The sequence below is a fragment of the Trypanosoma theileri genome (genome assembly GCF_002087225.1).
Source record: "Trypanosoma theileri isolate Edinburgh chromosome Unknown TM35_Tth_18_V1, whole genome shotgun sequence".
NCBI lineage: Eukaryota > Euglenozoa > Kinetoplastea > Trypanosomatida > Trypanosomatidae > Trypanosoma > Trypanosoma theileri.
Window position 1 is genome coordinate 52,015 of NW_021639860.1, and position 18,513 is coordinate 70,527.

Genomic DNA, 18,513 nt, shown 5'->3' on the forward strand with positions numbered 1-18,513 from the left:
TTTTTTTTTTTTTTTTTTTTTTTTGAATTTATTTGGAAAGTTTTTTTTATTTATTTTTTGCTCTGTTTTCAGGGATATTGTTCTTTTATATTATTATTTTCTTTTCTTTTTTCCTTGTTCATCTGGAGGATTTTTCTTTTTGCTCCATAGGCTTTTTTTTTATTTTTTTATTTTAGTGGGGTGTGGTAAATGGAAGGACACACATCTTGTATTATCGGATCGTCTTTGATATTATTTGGTGGAAAAAATGTTACAAGTTCCTCTAATATCAGGTATTACTCAAATGTTGTAAGAGTATTACCAGATATTTCTAAACTTTTCGGGAATGGTAACAATTTTTGTCATATTTCGGAGATGATTACAAAACCCTCGGTTCAGGGTCGTGCTTATCACATGGCGTATGCTTACAGGAAAAAATATATGGTGGTACTTGGAGGAATATTGGAAAATGTTGAAGAGCAAAATAACTGTATGCGATCTATAGATATTCTTGATACCGACGAACGTCGTTGGTATCATGTTAATGCACAGGGTGATGCACCTACTAGTCGTATTCATCAGGCATCATCCATTTATGAAAATAACCTTTTTCTTCATGGTGGATATCCTCTAATACTTGATGACAAGGGTGTAGCAAGAGAATTTACTTCAGATCATATACTTGATATGGGAAGTCTTCTTTTTGACACGTTTATACTCAACTTAGAAACAATGGTTTGGCGTCGAGTAACATCAAATGTTTTATGTAGGCCTCTTCTTTGGGGACATTCTGCTATAACGTTTTCAGGTAATATTCTTATATTTGGTGGGGTGGATGTATCAAAAAAAAAGGAAGTTGGAGATATTATGTTATGGAATATTCAAAAAGAAACCTGGATGAAGGTGGATTGCACATGTTCTTTTCCATCTGCTATGCATCAAGCAGTAACCGTAAGGAATAAAAATAATAATACCAAAGAACCGACACGAATGTTTGTTTTTGGTGGAGTACAATTTTCCTTAGAAGAGTCTCTTTCAGAATTAAAAGAGTTCAATTTGGAAAAAGGAATTTGGAAACTTGTATCGGCTAAAGGTGATATTCCTGTTGGACGTGTAGGACATACATTACTTACTTATGATACTAATACGATTTTAATGGTTGGTGGTGTAATAACTCTACAAGAAAATCTTATTCAAGACAATAGTTTGTATATTTATCGATTGGAGATGAATTCTTGGAAAAAGATTTCCTTAATTACGGATAAAGATCCTTTGGTTGAAAAAACAATGCGTGAAAGTCGTGAACCTTACGTTGGAAAAAGATTCGTTTCTTTTACCTCAACGTTAAAAAAATCTGAACCCTATGATGATTATCGCAATACTCACAACACGGGATCTTCTATTAAATCAGGTACATCAATTTTACAAGATGAGGTGATGTCTTTAGAAAGAAAAAATAATATTTTCTATCCCACGTTTCGTGAACGTGAATTTACTGAACATCATCAGGAAAATATAGGGGAATATTATGTACAAAGTGAAGATTATGATGCACCTCCTCCTCTTCCTTCTCCTATAATAGGGAGAAGAAGTCAATGTAAAGATAAAATACAAAATTCTACGCATATGCCCCGAGACATGAAAAAAACTCCTGGCGAAAACTTTAATAAACACTTCAAAAATGCTGGGAAAAGTGATAAAACGGAAAGGGTTTCAAATTCTTCTGAAGAATATCACTTTAAAGATCTTGATAGTCTCAAGAATGTCAGTCATTTTCCGACAGTGGGAAACGAAGATTATTTAAAGCAAGAGGAAAGTTCTTCTGTTAAAGTGAAGGTTCCATGTGTTTCACCTTCACTTATTCAAGTAATGATCAATTCAACACTTCGACGAGATCCGCCGAAAGATCTCCCTAATCATATTGCTAACTGTCAGCCCTCTGATGACCCCTTTTCGTACCTAAAAGCAACAAAAACCGTTAAACAATGGCAAGAGCGATCTGCATAGTTGTAGAGGTTTGACTTATATATATATATATATATATATATATATATATATTAGAGAAAAGGTATTGGGCGATTAACCTTTTTTGTAACTGCTTTTGTTTTTTGTTTCTGGATATTTATTGAGATCTTTGGATCCGTTGAATAAGTTTTTTTTTCTTTTCTATTACTAGTCAAGTGAGTTTCTCTCATGAAGAGCTGAAGGTTGGGCCGATATATTTCTATCGCTGTCATTTATCTAATTTTTTTTTTTTTTTTCTGTGTGTAGAGTAAACAGAATTGTACATAAAAAAAGAAAATTAATAAAAGAATTGAGGCTCATTAAAAAAAATAAAAAAAAATAAAGTGCGCCGATTTTCTTTCTGTTACTTCTTTGTTATTAGCTCCTTTTTTTCTTGCTTTATTTTTTTTTTTTATTATTGTATCCTTCCTTTTGCTATTATTTAAATTATTGAAACAGTTTCTATTGTTCTCATAATAATAATAATAATAATAATAATAATAATAATAATAATATTAATTATTTTCAGTCTATTAGCTTTATTATGATTATGATTATTTTTATTTTTACTATTATTATTATCATTATTATTATCATTACTATTGTTACTATTTCTATTGTGATTATTACTATTATTATTTTTATCGTTATTATTACTTTTGTGTTTATTGTTATTATTATTATTACTGTATTTTCCTCTTGGTTTAATTGTTTTATTCTTTGTGAAGTAATAATATTATTTGGTGACTCTACTGGTTCCCTTTTATGGTCCTAGATAACAGTGTTCCGTTTAAACTAACACTTCACCCATCTCTTTATGAGGAAAAGTCCGCACTGAGTATTCCTCTTTCTTTTACCGCAGACGTAGATGAAAAGGGTTTCCAGCATCGTTTGGAGATTCGTGTACCATCTAGCCGTCATATTGCAGGTATGGAAATAAGAAATGTGGAATTTCTTTTTGATGAATTAAAAAATGAATCGTGTCAAACCAGTCATTCTTCTTCCAGTGATGGTGTATTGGGTTATTTATTTGCACAACTCCTTGATAGCCAGGGTCGTCCCAGTAGCCATCCATTTGCAGTTATGTGCTGTGATACATCAACTGGAAGAGGTGTTTATTCATGTGTAAGGTTACCTTTTCAGGCTGACCAACGTGTGAGATTCTACTTGGTTCAAAAAAATAAATCAAATGATGAATCAACAGGAAGAAGTACACGCATAGAAGGTGTACGTTTTACTGGAAATATACAACTGGTCTCAGGTGGAGCCTACCTTAAATCGAATAAATCACTTAAACAGATTCAATCATTTATGCAGAAAACATTAAAATTTGAACCCGATAGTGATGGAAAAAAAGTGTCAGGACTAAAGCGGCATCGTGAATCCCCTCAGAGTCCTGTAGAAGAAAACAAAAAATCCTTGACGAGTCGTTCACGTACTGAAAGAGCTCAAAATGAAAAAAGGAAATCTGAGGGTCTTGGAAATGATGAGGAACCACCGCAGCTCATATATGCCTTTGTTCCAGGCGGGGATGATGAAAGCTAAGAAGATATGAGTTTGTGTTTGTGTGTGAATTTTCGTTTGAGACGGCGCTGCATTATATTCTTTCTTAGTTTTGTATTTGCTTTTTTTTTTTTTTTTTTCTGGGACTTGTAACTTTGATTTGATTATTCTCTAGTTTTAGTATTTTTTTTTTTCTTTTTTTTTTTTTTTTTTTTTTTTTTTTTTTTTTTTTTTTCTCTCTCTCAGTTACTCATAGACCCCACTCTAACAATTTTTGCGGTAAAAGTTGGAGTAGAGAAATATATAGAGAGAAACAGAGAGAGGGAGAGAGAGTGTGTGTGTGTATGAGAGAGTGCAAATTTTATTTCCTGGAAAAATGGGACGGCATCATGAGAATGAAAACTCGAGAGGTAAGTCTGATCTTGCGCAGTGTTCGCTAAGTACGTTGCCTACCGATACTCTATCTTTACACGAAAAACACGATGTTCTTTATCGTCTACTTGAACTTTTGCCTGAGAGGTATATGTCTACAAATATAAACGAGCAACGTTTACCTGAGGCTCTTATTTTGCGTATTATTCGTGAAGCTCATCCTATTATTGCTAATGAACCTATTGTTGTTAATATTGAGTCCCCTGTTTGTGTATGTGGGGATTTACACGGACAGTATTACGATCTTGTAAATATTTTTAGACGAAGACCACCTTTGGGGGGTAAAGTTTTTGGTTCAATAAATAATACACAAATATTTCATAGACACAAACGAAGACGCAGTCATAGTCAAGAATCTTCGTTATCACATTCACAAGAATTGAAAGATACCAATGAAACTACATATGGATACCTTTTTTTAGGAGATTATGTTGATCGTGGTAGTCGATCTATTGAAGTCGTAGTTACTCTTCTAGCATTAAAAATAATAGAACCATCAAAAATAACTCTTTTGCGTGGAAATCATGAAGATGAACAAATTATGCTTTTGTACGGTTTCTTTGATGAATGCAAAAGAAGGTATGGAGTAAAGTTGTTCCGTATCTTTGCTGATCTTTTTCGTGTTCTTCCTGTAGCTGCAGTAATTAATGGAACTATATTTTGTATGCATGGAGGACTTTCTTCAGAATTGAGGTTTATTAAAGATGTACCAGATATCCGTCCATGTAATGTTCCGCATAGTGGAATTATTTGTGATTTGTTGTGGGCGGATCCAGAAGCTGAACTTCCACCAAATGTAGATTGGTCACCTAGTTCCCGAAGGATATCATATGTTTTCTCAGCAAGAGCGTTGGAAAAATTTTTAAAGGAAAATGATCTTGATATGATTTGTCGAGCACACCAGGTGGTAGAAGAAGGTTTTCAATTTTTTCCTAACAATAAGAAACGTCATTTGCTTACCATTTTTTCGGCTACAAACTATTGTAACGAGTTTGGTAATCGTGGTGGAGTTTTATGTGTTGATGCGGAGGGCACTTGTAGTCTTTTAATTCTAGAGCCACCAAATTTTCAGCAGCAACGAGTAATAATGATGAAGCAAGAGGCTATACCTAATAGTCAACAGAATTCTTCTGAAATCGATGGATAAAGAAGAGATGGAAATAATACAATATGTCTTTATATGTAGTGCCTTTCTTTGTTTTGTTTTTTTTGTTTTGTTTTTTTGGTATTCTTATGTAAAATAATGATGTTAATATTTTTCTCTCCCTTTTTTTTTTTTGCATGCGTATGTTTTTGCGATAGCAGAATAGGAAGAATATCTCTGATCTATTAGGAGTCAGAGGGGGAAAGAAAAGAGAGTGGAAGGAATTCCCTTTCTTTTTTTTCCTTCGTTTCCGCAAACTAAAAGATTGTAAATTCTGTATATTAATTTTTTTTTATTGTTGTAAAATACCATTACGGCAGCCCACTTAATCCTAACCATACCATACCAATCACCTCATCTCATCTCCTTCCTACAATTGCGCACGAACGAGTACACCCTTGGCAAATTCTTTCGGAAAAAAAAGATTTTCCCAACGTGTTTTCGTATTGAGTAACTATTGATGGCAGACTATCCTGCTCTTCAAGACATTTTAGTACCACGTAATTCAGGTTGTTTAAGTACTGCTAGAATTCAAAATGAATCATGCTGCACAATAAAATATGACCGTATTTTGCGTTTACCTGTGCTAGTCATGAAGGGTAGTCTCACAACCTCGCGGGTGCGGATTCCACGTGAAGAATCTCCTCTTTCATTTTTGCACCTCCCTTATTCCCTCATTGTTCTTCAGACGTACCTTGGTTCTTTCGATTCTTTTGCACTGGAAGTTGGTGTGGGAATTAGCAGGCAGTTGAGTGTGAAGCTTACCATTGGGACGCAATTCAATAAGCCTTCTGCTGAAAATCCAAGCAATGGTGTCGTTATTGCTAAAATGCCTTTGATTATTCCACGTAATCGTTGGGTACAGGTGGTCATTCACGTATCTGGTATAGTAACTCAAATTCTTAATTTGCCACCTATTAAATTTATTGATTCAATATCATTAAGTGGAACATGTAAAGCTTCACGGATTATGTTAGCTAATGATGAAGATGAGGCAATTAATGCTACCCCTCCTGCAATGGCTCTCTTCGCTGTTCCTGCATACGCTCCACCCATTTGGCAGACTGCCGGTGGGGCTATTTCGCCCTCTATAACGAATAATAAATCTATAGAAAGTACAGACACTGCAAAACATCGTTTATCTAATGGACAGCTTCCAGTGGTAAAGGAAACATCAGAAGGAGTACGTTCTGCGGGCGCATTAGGGAGACAAGAGGAATCAGTAACAAATCGTACTCTGCCACAACCACCATCAACCGCACCACCAACAACAACAAGACCACACCCACTGACATCTCCACTACAAGAGCAACTAGAACAACAACCGAAACAAGAACAAGAACAACAGCAGCAACAACAAAAACAAAAACAACTACGCAAGTTAAGTTCTATAACAAAAGGGGATTCCATGACGTACATTCGGCTTGTAGATGAAACGGGCGCTTCACAGCATAGAAACCCTATAGCATCGATACGACAGCGATCAGGCAATGTATCGGGGAAGGAAAATGTTGGGAATTCTGCGGCAGCGTCATCATTGTCATCAGCTGTTATTTCTGCTTCACCTCATTCTACTCCTGTAATTGATGCATTGCAGTGTATTACAGGATGGAAAGAGACCGTAGATATCGGTGGTAGTACCAGTCTCGTTTCTTCAACTCCTGTTGAATTAACTGGGAAAGGTCGAGTGTCAACGAATCATGAATCTGGGACCGAACAGAGTTCAGGTGGTGGAAACATTAAATCGAATAGCAACAATAGTGGTACAGATAATTCAGGCAGCAGAACACAGCCTCCAAAAAAAATGACAGGGGTGCGAAAACGTGTTATTCAATTCCCTACTAAGTTTCGAAAAACAATAGGAGCAGATGGCCAATTAGTTGCTGATAATGATAGTGGTGCTGCCTCAGCAAACACTGCAAAGCGAAAAGGTCTCACTCTTCGACGTACACGTATACGAAAGCAAATAAAACTTCTTAGGGAAGCACAATTAAGTGTGCGTCGTATACAGGAGATAAAGAAGCTCCCGGCATCAGAAATGCCGATAGATCCACAGGAGGAAGCACTAATGATGGTGGGGGAGGAGACAGTGGACGTGTTAAAGGAACCGAGGTGTGGCTATGGATTTGGATACCTTGGTGTCCTGCACGAGGGTGGGGGATTTGAAACAGATGAAGGGGCGGATACAAAATTGAAGGGTGCACTTACACTGGATTTGCCGGATATCTCTGGAGAGGAAGAGGAGGAGGAAGAAGAGAAGGATGATGATGATGATGACGATGATGAAGGGGAGTAAATGGGGCGGCAGTAATATGCGGGGAAGGGGTGTTTTTCTGAACCGAAGCACTGACTGTAGATGAGTATAAAAAAGAAAGGAAAAGTAAGAGATAATGAAAGGCAATAGGAAGGATTAAGAGAGAGAAAAAAAGGAAAAGAAGGCAGTTCGTGCAATTTTTTTTTTTTTTTTTCTTTTTGGAAAGTTGTTTTTCTCCCTTTCTGTGTATATCTCTGTATACGGTATAGTGATTTGTTTCTGAGTTTCTGCCTTGTGTATGCATGCATTCTTTTCAGCCCTTCGGTAATCATTATCTCTGACACGCACACTACTCTTTTTTTTTCCTAAAATTCCACCGTAGGCAATCTTAGCTGTGTACGGATCCATTGACTTGCAAAACGATTCTTCTGTGCCTTTTTCATTTGGAGAAAATTATATCTACTGTTTTTTTTTTTTTTTTTTGTATGTTTTATTCGAATCGCTTTATGCGAATGTACACAATTTTTTGTACCTGTTCTTTTTTTTTCGTGTGTATGCATTTCTTTGTAAAATCTCTCTATGGAGATAAATATAAACGAAGTTGCGTTCTCAATGCATGAATCTTTAAAAAAAAAGATATACATAACATATTTGTGTCAATGCATGTATACAAATCTATACATATGCACTAGCACGCATATGAATGCACATCTGTAAATATGTTTTGCAATAGGAGTATCACGTGGACCCTTTTTTTTTTTTTTGCGCATGTGTCGTGTCTTTGTTTACCGTTGTTTGACTACCCTTGAATGCATGAGGGAAAAAAAGGAGATGCAAATATCTCTTTTAATTTCCACCTGTACAACCCCCTTCATTCGTCCTATGCCTGTTTCCGTATTTGTGTTCTTACACAACGCTTCTGGGTTATATTTGCTGCAAATAGGTAAGGATACTAATTGAAGAAGAAAATGGCATTGGGATGGACGCTTTGCTATTATCTAAAATTGTTTTTGTTTTTCACTGTCCTTTTTATACCTTTCCTTTTCTTTTTTCTTCGTTTTCTTTGATATCCTTTCTACTGCACAACCCATCGCGTTTATTACTGTTATTATTATTATTATTTATTTATTTATTTATTTATTCTTTCTCACATTACTAACTCATGCGCTCACACCCACAGTTGCTCTTTTCACTCTTTTCCTTTTTTCCTCGTCACCAATATGTACTTTGTTTCTCTTTCTCTCTTTTTGTGTGTGTATGTCTCTTTGATTTGATTACAGAAGCGAGTAATCCTGCAGAATGGTCTTGCCTAGCCGAAAGAACGTTGACCGCCGCAGCCGCAAGGGTGCTGGGAAACACCGCCCCGACGTGGTGGTTCTCGATCTGAAGAATCACGTGCTCGGTCGCGCCGCAGCCATCGTTGCAAAGCAGTTGCTGCTCGGAAAGAAGATCACTGCCGTGCGTTGCGAACAGCTTAACATTGCCGGAACAGAGATCCGCAACAAGATCAAGTACCTTCAGTTCCTCCGCAAGCGTAAGCTGTCAAACCCCAAGCTCGGTCCCTTCCACCACCGCAGCCCCTCTGACATCTTTGTCCGCACCGTGCGCTCCATGCTCCCCCGCTACACCAAGCGTGGACAGAAGGCACTCCGCGCACTCGTGGCGTACGAGGGTGTTCCCGTCAACGTTGTGCGCACCGGCGGCCGTGTGGTGATCCCAAAGGCCCAGCGTCACTACTGCTTCCGCAGCGAACGCCCCTACACTGTTCTGGGCAACATGTGCAAGCATGTGGGTTGGAAGTACAGCGAGGTGGTGGAGAACCTTGAGAAGGCCCGTGTGGAGAAGGCAGCACGTCACCACAAGAAGACAGAGAAGCTGCGCGCTGCATGGAAGTCTGCCCGCAAGGCGGCTTTGGCAAAGATGCCCAAGAAGAACGTGGAAGTGCTGAAGAAGTTCGGCTACGCGTAATTGGAATTCTGTATGTGGCGATAGTCAATAGCAGGGCTTCGCTTACTCGATTCTTTATTTCTGATTTCTCGTTGTTTTTGTTTTTTTTTTTAGGTTTTTTTTTCATTGGTGTTTTCATCAGTTGTTTTCGATGTGTTTTACCGTAATTCCACCTGAATCGTCAGTGCAGTGACTGAGATTGATTATTTATTCATCCTTTCTTTCTTTTTTTTTTCTCGTTTTCTACTTATTGCTCAAAAGGGAGAGAAATAGGCAGGACAAACACACACACACACACACACACACTAACACAAAGGTGGTGATTACTATTATTATATATATTATTATTTATTTATTTGACATACAGTAAGGTGGCTGTCTAGCAAAGAAAGAGTGAAATAGTGAGTGGAGTATAAATTCTAGATAACAACGTTCATGCCAGGCGAAGTTAACTCAAGCCACCAGAAAAGCAGTGAAGGTGCATCTGAGGAGAATGTAGACCTCATGTCGTGGGAGGAGTTTCGTTGCCGCTACATCATGGAACACAATATACGGCACCGGATGTTGCACAGAGTAAATAATATTGGACCGCATGGTATTCAAACACCGTCTGCTGGAGTATCTAATGATATGAATCAACCACATCCGAATCCTGCTGCTCAGGTGCCCCAACCAGCAGTGGCAGTACAGCAACGCATGTGGAACCTTGCTGAACGTGTCCGCGATATCATTCCTGAGCTTTTCCGTGTATTTTGGCGGGCACTTTTGGCAACAATTTTGTTATTTAGGTCGCTTCAGTTGAGTTATTTTATTGGTGTATTGGTAGCGTTTGCCGGTTGGGTGCTTCTTAAGCGTATCTTGGGATCAGTGAGGGTAGAACGTGAGAGACCAAATCATCACCGAGGCGAAACACACACAACAGGAGGAACAAATGGAACCACAACGGCACCAACGCCTCACCGGCACCAGCAATTATCACTAATGCGCAAAACACTATATATCCTGACACGTTGCATCACCTCATTTTTTTTAAGTTTGTCTCCAACCTATTCTGTGGAACAATTGGAGGCAGAATTGGCAGCTGATGGCCTTATTGAACCTCACTTGCATCAGGACTAGCTACAGGAAAGTATTATGATTATTATATAAAAAAAAAAAAAAAAAGAGGAAAAAAAAAATAGAGAACTGGCATATCCCTAGACCCGGGAGATCATTACAACGGGAGACCCATGTGCGCTCTATTACAGTTGCCATGTTTGACATTGCTTGCTACATATATTCTGGACACCGGAGAAAACGAAGTGAAGAAAAAAAAAAAAAAAAGAAACACCAGAAGAAAAAAAAAAGTCTCTGTAGATTGTCACCTTTTGTATCTTTTCTTTTTTTTTATTGTCCAAGATGAAGAGATGTTAGAGCAAGAGACTGTGTTGGTATTCTTACTGTTATTTTGGAACACCACTCTTGGCTTTTTGTTTGTTTGTTTTTATCCTTTCTGTTAAATAGGAAAAGGAAAAAAAAAGAAGTAGAGGGATATTAATTCATATCTTTAGTACAAATTACAAAAAAAAAAAGGGGTTGACTATTTAACATACTGACTGTTAAAGTTTCTTCAATAAGGCAAAAAAGAAATAAATAAAAGAGAAAGAAACACGAAGGGTGAAAAGAAAAGTAATTACACAGGAAAACATGTCACTTAATATTATAGGGGATTTTAATTTTTTTCAAATTCTCCTTTCTTTTGTTGTTGGTGTCGTGGTGCTGATATTTTTCAAATCATTTCTTCGCAGACGTCAGTACCTTGTAGAAGCAGTTCCCAAGTCAATTTTGGTTCCACGTGCCTACACATTAGAGGAATTGAGCGAATACGATGGTGTTAAGAACCCAATGTCGTTTGTTGGTGTTCGTGGTGTTATTTACAACTGCTCTAATGAGTTCTATGGCGCTAACGGACCTTATAATGCATTTGCAGGCCGTGATAGCTCACGACAATTGGGTAAAATGAAAGTTGGTCGTGAAGAGTCTAATGCTGATTGGACCACACTGGCTTTAGATCATTTGATTACACTAAATGAATGGGAGGAGCGACTTCGCAGCAAGTACGAAGCAGTGGGATGGATTATTCCCCCTGATGATTTCTCCAAGCGGGCAGAGGCGTTTGATCCATAGAGCAAAGGATAACACTAATATATATATATATATTGTGGTAGTAATGGCAAGAAGTATTATTATTTTTTTTATTATTATTATTATTATTCCCCCTTCTATTATTCTTCTTGTTTTCAATGTAGTTGCATTTGCTGGCCTTTTTGAATATCATTTATTGGCTATTTTTGTGTTTGTTGTGCGTCAAGGGGGGGGGGGGGATCTCTTCTTCTTTCATATCTCAAGCAAAACAAATCAAAAAGGAGCAGAAGAAGAAAAATAAAATAAAAAACAACACTCTTATTTATTGTTATTATTATTTTCTTGTTTTCCACTAAAAAAAAAATAATTAGAGTTTTACTTATTTATGTGTAATTTTTTTTCTATCATTATTATTATTATAATTTTTTTTTCTTGTTTTTTTTTTTTTTTTTGATCTTTTAATCATTTACAGGGGAAGATCGATCATTCTTGCCGCACAAATGACAGACGTTGTGCTGACTTTAGATCGCCTGGAGCCCGTTCCTTCTTTATCGGGCGGAAACAACTGCGTGGTCTCCGTGGCTGTAGACACAGAGAGCAGTCGTGATAAGATCTCATCCTCCAGGGACGCCGGCTGTAGTTCCTCCACCTTCTCAGAGAAGTGCTGCTGCCATTATGTTGAGAATGATGGCTCAAAGGAGGGAAAAGAGTCCGATGTCGCTACATACATCTCTATTATAAACGCTTTTCAGGAAAAGGTGAATACATTGCAGAAGGCACTGCTGACCGCTAATCAATGTGCGGTGCTCTCACGTACAACCGAACTCTCTGGGGAGTCCTTGTCGACAAATGAGAAATTACAAGAGAAGAACTCTCGCATTAAAGGACAAAGTACACGTCGACGACGAACAGAATGGACTCAAGCCACAGATGCGAATAATGCTATGAATTTACTGGAACAAGTTTCTTCTAATATTCATCCAGATGATTTTGAGAGATGGAAAAAAGATTCAGATTCTCCTTTACTTGATAATGTTAATACGAATAAAAATAGTTCTTCCAAGGAAAATGTGATTCAAAAGGATAAAAAACAAGTAGAGAAGAATGAAGAATTTGAACATTTTGTCATTTCTAGTTGCCCTACAACTGAGGAACTCGAGAATTCCTCAAATTTAAATGGTGTTTTTGTTGATCCTGTTATCCTTGTTGATATAACTGCAGTTATGGCCAACAAGAAACAGGAACAGGAACAGAAGAAGGAACAGAATTCTCTGCCTAAAGAATGCAACTGTTCAGTTAAACAGAGTACAATATGTGAAGAAATGGAACGAGTGAATTCAGAAAATGTCAAATTGCGTGAAATGTATACTGAGGCGCAACGAAAACTAGAGACTAGAAATGAAGAAATTCGCGTACAAAAGGTTCAACTAGAAGAACTGCAAAAACGTGTGGAAGAACTATCCCAGTGTAAAGCCAAGATGCAAAAGGAGTTCGCTGCCCTGCAATCCCAACACGATGAGGCGATGAAATTAAAGCAACTCTCTGAGGCAAAGGTGCGGGACACAACAATGATGATGGAGTCCATCAATGCTAGTCATCAGGCGGCTCGTGCAGAGTGTGAGGAAGCCAAACGTGATGCCGAGGCCGCATGGAAAGAAGTAAGACGTCTAGAAAAAGAATTGCGTGAGTGGAGTCAAAAGGAGCGTGAACTGCAACGACTTCGAATACTCATGCGATTTTCAGAACTGAAAAAAGATAGCGATAAACTTTCCACCGTGGCGGAAGAGATAGAATTTCTCAGTAATGAGAGACAACGCTTGCATGAGGAAAACAGACGCTGCCGCACACTGCTATCAGAGTATCGACTACGACTAGAGCAGAAAGAAGCAGAGTCTTCCTCAATTGAAATTCAAAGTAGCTGCAATAATGTTAAAAGTATCGATACAAACGATATGTGTAAACCCGCACAAGAGAAAGATGAACTTAACAGTTCCGTTCCATGTGTTTCACGTAGATCTCAATCCCAAGTGCGCAACACCGTGCGGGCACCGTCTCGTCCTGCATCTGCACTGCGTGTGAGAGAAGAATCCCACAGGCGATCTACACAACAGACAAAATCGTGTGGTGCATCGGGAGGGAAACCTCCATTAGCGGCCACCTCTGCATTTCCTCAGGGTGACGGAAGTGTCTCCTCATTGTTTGAGAGAAGGGGGCGTAGTCCCAATCGTCATCAAAATATGATGAGTTCACAGCGCCCAAAGAGTTGCAAGGGTAGGTCCATATTGTTTTGATTATATACACTTTAGAATTACTATCATTATTATTATTATTATTATTATTATTATTATTATTACTCAACTTCGCTGAATGTATTGTATCACACATGTAAGTATGCATACCCCGGATTGTACGGGTGAGAACGAGTTAAAAAAAAAAAGAAAAAAAAGTGGCTTGTGGAAAATGGAGTGAATTAGACACTTTTCCTACAATGAGAAGAAATTAAAAAAATGCCTTTATGACAAAGTTTTTTCTTTTTTATTATGCTTTTATTATTATTATTATTATTATTTTACTTGGGTCTTTTTTTGTGTGTATGTGTATGTGTGTCTGCTCGTTTTCTCATGCGTCTCTTCTTTTTTTTTCTTTTTTTTTTTTTTATACATCTATTTCTCATTTATCGTCATAATTACTTTACGTGTTGAAATTACATGTATAAAGTTTGTACAAAAAGGTAATTAGTAGAGTAGTCCACAGATATATTCAAGGTGCGAATAAAAAAAAAAAGGGAAGGGTTTGCCTGGAGTGGGGAAGCAAACAGGGAAAGAAGAAATTGTTTTTATTACTATTTCTTCTTTTGACCTCCACCTATTTTGACGCACTTTTTTATTTCTTTTTTCTTTTTTTTTATCTTTTTTTTTTTTTGAAAGACGTAGTTATTTTGATAATTACGATTTGTTGCGACACCATTGATAGGATTGCTTTGATTTTTTTTTTTTTTTTTTTGAGCACACTATCAGCATATCGTCCGTGATCGCTTTCTTCTATTATCAGTTGTTTTCTGGCTTTTATTGCTCTTTGTCCTTCTTTGTCAGTTCGTTTTCTGTGGAGGCTCTCACAAGGGAATTTTGACATCTTCAGCTCCATCTCTGTGTGTGTCGGTGTGATAAAAGGGGTTTGGTTATTATTATTATTATTATTATTATTATTATTATTATTATTATTATTATTATTATCTTCATTCCTTTCAGGAGCTCTTCTTGCTGCATTACTTGCGTGACACTACGATTCGGTCTCTTCCCTGGGTTCTTTCCGAATACGCACACGTGTGAAGATACACTGAGTTTAGTCATTTATTATTCTTGTGAATTGCTGTCTATTTTGTGTGAGAGTGAGAGAGAGAGAGAAAAAAAAAAAAAAGTGATGAATACCGACGCATCCGTGGCTTCTTCCTTCGATCACCACAGGGAGACGGATAGACGAGAACATGAAGGATCAGGGAGACACGCCCCACACGGGAAATCTTCACCTCCTGTGAGGTCTCAGTATCCACAGTCGAATGTTCAAAGTTCAACAGTCTCAAATGTCGCTGACACGTGTAATGTAGGTAGTAGACATCCAACGGGTGATCCTTCCTTGTCAGCATCGCGAACAAGTGGAAAGCCTATTTCTAATACGGGTAGGAGTTATGGAAGTGGCGGGGACCACACGGTGTATCGAGATCCCTATGCTAATGGCTATGCTGGTAGTAGTACAGGCAACGCCGTCACTCCTTCTCCGCCATGTAGAAATACGAATAGAACCCACGAGGGGGGATTAGATGATCCCCCAACAGCAACTGCAGTGGAAGTAACAACAACAACAACAGTGAGGGGTGGTACAGCTGCGGTGACTGACACTGTGCCCAATACAGATAATACAGGAATGGTGACAAGTGAGAACTGTGAGAGGGATAAGGGGTCTGATGGGATACCTTCTGCCTCTTGTGTTAGGACGGCGACAACAAGTTCTACAGGCAAAAAAGATGTTTCTTGTGAAGGCCAAGTTGGGGATTCCGAAAAACTCTCAACTGACACTAAAAATGTAGCTGGGACGGAAAGCAATGAGAATAGAACGCGAGAAGATAGTTCTCAAACTACAGCAACAACAACAATAGGTATGGTAACAGAACAACAACAACAACCAAAGTATCCACGGCATCAACAGTCAATGTATGTAGATCCGAACAGAGAAGGACATTCTAGTATATCTGCTAAAGGACACTCCATACATGTCTCTAATACTACCACCAGTACATCAGCATCAGCAGCAGCAGTAGCAGTAACAACAACAAATAATAATAATAATAATAATAATAATAATAATAATAATAATAATAATAATAATAATAATAATAATAATAACACAAGTACTACAGCTGCTGCTACCTCTATGGGACCTGCTGCTTCTACAACTGATGGAACTACTGTGGTGAATTACGTTCGTCCTGCTGTGGCTCTCAGTGTCCATTTACTATCTCTCTACAAGAAAGTAAATGAGATGTACTGCCGCCAGCGTCGAATAGAAATTCCAGGACCAAAATATAATAATGGTTTTGATGATAAAGAGGGTCACTATCTAGTTCTCTCCGGTGAAGAAATACTTAACCGGTATACTGTTCAGGAGGTACTTGGAAAGGGTAGTTTCGGTACTGTCCTCCGTTGCTATGATGAAAAGCGACGTGAGAATGTAGCACTAAAAATCACTCGTCATGGACTAAGTTTTCGTACACAAGCTAAGCTAGAACTTGATATTCTGCTTAAACTGAATGTTAATCCACATCTTAATCATTTAGTTGTTAAATTATTAAAGGTATTTGATTGGCAGGGTCATCTTGTTCTAGTATTTGAGCTATTAAGTTTTAACTTGTACCAACTCATTAAGTGTACTCGATACAACGGTGTGACACTAGATTTAGTCCGAAAGTTTGCCTATCAGCTTGTACAAGTTCTCTACCAACTGGAGCAAACGAAACCTAGTCCTATTATCCATTGTGATATTAAACCAGAGAATATCCTTCTACGAAATCAGAACCGTAGTGGTATCCGTCTCATTGACTTTGGTTCTGCGTGCTATGCCAACAAGGTGATTCACAAGTACATCCAGAGCCGCTACTACCGCAGTCCCGAGGTGATATTATACCTCGAGTACGGCACGGCGATTGACCGCTGGTCGCTGGGCTGCGTGCTGGTGGAGCTGCACACCGGCATGCCGCTCTTCGACGGCCGCACGGAGGCCGCGCAACTCGCCCGCTTCGAGGCGATGCTCGGGCCGCCGCCGGCCGACATGCTTGAGATGTCCCCGAAGCGGGCGAAGTTCTACGACTCCACCGAACGGGGCTTCCGCCTGCGCGAGCCGCCGCTGCCCGCCCGGCCGCTGGAGAGTGTCATTGGCGTCACCACCGGCGGACCGCGCGGGGCCCGCAGGGGACAGCCCGGCCACAGCGAGGAGGCCTACAGACAATTCCACGACTTTGTCAGCAGACTCCTGCAGTACAGACCAGCAGACCGTATGAGCTGCCATGACGCCCTGCGGCACCCATTCTTGGAGCCCATGTGGACAGCAGACCAACACCAACAACAACAACGGGCACAGCACATACACCAACAACAACAACAGCCACAGACACAGGCACAACTACATCCACCAGAAGTACAAGCACATCAAGTCGCACCTCCTCAGACGCAGTAGTAACAACTGCAGGTAAAAAAAAAAAAAAAAGAATAAAAACTCTCTCCTCTTTGATAGTTACATAAATGTTATTAGAAGGCGATGAGTGTGTTCCCCTCTCCCTCTCCCTCTCCCCCTCTCTCTCTCTTTGTCTTTCTCAGTTGCATGCATGCATGTATGTTATGTGAAGAACCTCATGTGGTTTTTTTTTTCCATTAATTCGTGAGTCTCTTACCGAGTATATAAGGGAGACTTTTTTTCGACCTTCAAAACAGTATATCTATTTGTGCATACCCAATTTGTGTTATTGGGTATGTTTGCATGTGTGGAGTTTGCATTCTGGCTGAGTGTGCGACTGAGAGGAAAGGTGAGAAATTGGCTTTATCAACAGAGACGACAGGCAAGAGTGGACTTCCAATGCAAAGGGAATAAAAAACACGATACATTCTCTGGTTTTAGTTCCTCGCTATTCTTGTTTTGTTTTGTTTTGTTTATTTACTGCTTCTGTTCGCCACCTGGCGTGTCTCTAGGTGCAAGTACATGTATACGTGAGTGCGTGTTTTGTCTGCGTTTACGTAATTCTGAAAGAAGATGTGAGGAAGAGAAGGGAAAGGGAAAGATGTGTGTAGAAGGAGAGAGGGTGTGGATGTGGAAGAAAGAACACTGCAAAAAAAAAAAAAAGTACCCGGATCACCACCACCACCTCCTCCTTTTTTTCTTTTTATTTGCTTTATATCGCTCTTTGCCTTGATACCATACGCAGAGAAACTTCAACAGTAGAATGAAGGGTTATTGAACCAAGAGAATTAAGGAAACGGAAACCAACAAAAGCAGAAAAAAAAACGAGAATAAAAACGGATGGTAGGAAATGTATTCGGGGGTGAAAGGAAGGCACTATAACGAAGAACGAAAGGTGTGGGAAATATAACGTAACATAAAAGAGAGAGGAAAGATCTTGGTAAGCGAGAGGTACAGAGAGAGAGAAGAGAAGGGTCAAGTGAGAATAGAGGGAAATGGTGGGAGGGTGGTAGAAGTAAAAATAAGAGGGAGGGTGAAAAAAAAAGGAAAAAAAAATAAAAAGATCAAGAAAGAAAAAGAAAACATGTTGATATGTGCGAATAGAAGCGTAACGGATTTGGGACAGCACGATGAATATATTGCACTCGAAGAAATAAGCGGTTGAGTCAATGACTCATTCATTGACTTTTTCCCATATTTCCTCATTCGCTTTTTTTCTTATCACATGAGAAATATATAATGTAAGTGGAAATAGGAGGATGTTGAAAAACGTCCCTCTTCACTTGTATTTCCAGAAATTGCTATAATTGCCATTTGTCTCCTCCCCTGATGAAGGGGTAGATAAGTAGTTTCATAAATATACATGAAAAAGAATATACGGTTCATATATTTATATATATAT

At 38.7% G+C, this 18,513-nt stretch overlaps 9 protein-coding genes across 9 annotated transcripts; all 9 read left to right on the top strand.

The window, feature by feature from the left end:
- Nucleotides 1–189: 189 nt before the first annotated feature.
- TM35_000181180 (uncharacterized protein) lies at nt 190–1,986 on the top strand (the record flags this gene model as incomplete). Its single annotated transcript, XM_029026431.1, has 1 exon — nt 190–1,986. One exon carries the CDS (start codon nt 190–192, stop codon nt 1,984–1,986), a length of 1,797 nt encoding a protein of 598 aa, XP_028882127.1.
- Nucleotides 1,987–2,748: 762 nt separating this feature from the next.
- TM35_000181190 (uncharacterized protein) lies at nt 2,749–3,528 on the top strand (the record flags this gene model as incomplete). The annotated part of the gene is made up of 1 exon (XM_029026432.1): nt 2,749–3,528. The coding sequence occupies one exon, from the start codon at nt 2,749–2,751 to the stop codon at nt 3,526–3,528; it is 780 nt and encodes a 259-aa protein (XP_028882128.1).
- A 334-nt stretch (nt 3,529–3,862) lies between these two features.
- On the top strand, nt 3,863–5,065 carry TM35_000181200 (putative protein phosphatase 1 catalitic subunit; the record flags this gene model as incomplete). The annotated part of the gene is made up of 1 exon (XM_029026433.1): nt 3,863–5,065. The coding sequence occupies one exon, from the start codon at nt 3,863–3,865 to the stop codon at nt 5,063–5,065; it is 1,203 nt and encodes a 400-aa protein (XP_028882129.1).
- Nucleotides 5,066–5,522: 457 nt separating this feature from the next.
- Nucleotides 5,523–7,358, top strand: TM35_000181210 (uncharacterized protein; the record flags this gene model as incomplete). Its single annotated transcript, XM_029026434.1, has 1 exon — nt 5,523–7,358. One exon carries the CDS (start codon nt 5,523–5,525, stop codon nt 7,356–7,358), a length of 1,836 nt encoding a protein of 611 aa, XP_028882130.1.
- Nucleotides 7,359–8,615: 1,257 nt separating this feature from the next.
- Nucleotides 8,616–9,284, top strand: TM35_000181220 (60S ribosomal protein L13a; the record flags this gene model as incomplete). Its single annotated transcript, XM_029026435.1, has 1 exon — nt 8,616–9,284. One exon carries the CDS (start codon nt 8,616–8,618, stop codon nt 9,282–9,284), a length of 669 nt encoding a protein of 222 aa, XP_028882131.1.
- Nucleotides 9,285–9,698: 414 nt separating this feature from the next.
- Nucleotides 9,699–10,382, top strand: TM35_000181230 (uncharacterized protein; the record flags this gene model as incomplete). The annotated part of the gene is made up of 1 exon (XM_029026436.1): nt 9,699–10,382. One exon carries the CDS (start codon nt 9,699–9,701, stop codon nt 10,380–10,382), a length of 684 nt encoding a protein of 227 aa, XP_028882132.1.
- Nucleotides 10,383–10,949: 567 nt separating this feature from the next.
- TM35_000181240 (membrane-associated progesterone binding protein 2) lies at nt 10,950–11,429 on the top strand (the record flags this gene model as incomplete). The annotated part of the gene is made up of 1 exon (XM_029026437.1): nt 10,950–11,429. The coding sequence occupies one exon, from the start codon at nt 10,950–10,952 to the stop codon at nt 11,427–11,429; it is 480 nt and encodes a 159-aa protein (XP_028882133.1).
- Nucleotides 11,430–11,887: 458 nt separating this feature from the next.
- TM35_000181250 (uncharacterized protein) lies at nt 11,888–13,678 on the top strand (the record flags this gene model as incomplete). The annotated part of the gene is made up of 1 exon (XM_029026438.1): nt 11,888–13,678. One exon carries the CDS (start codon nt 11,888–11,890, stop codon nt 13,676–13,678), a length of 1,791 nt encoding a protein of 596 aa, XP_028882134.1.
- A 1,129-nt stretch (nt 13,679–14,807) lies between these two features.
- Nucleotides 14,808–17,114, top strand: TM35_000181260 (serine/threonine protein kinase; the record flags this gene model as incomplete). Its single annotated transcript, XM_029026439.1, has 1 exon — nt 14,808–17,114. One exon carries the CDS (start codon nt 14,808–14,810, stop codon nt 17,112–17,114), a length of 2,307 nt encoding a protein of 768 aa, XP_028882135.1.
- Nucleotides 17,115–18,513: the final 1,399 nt, after the last annotated feature.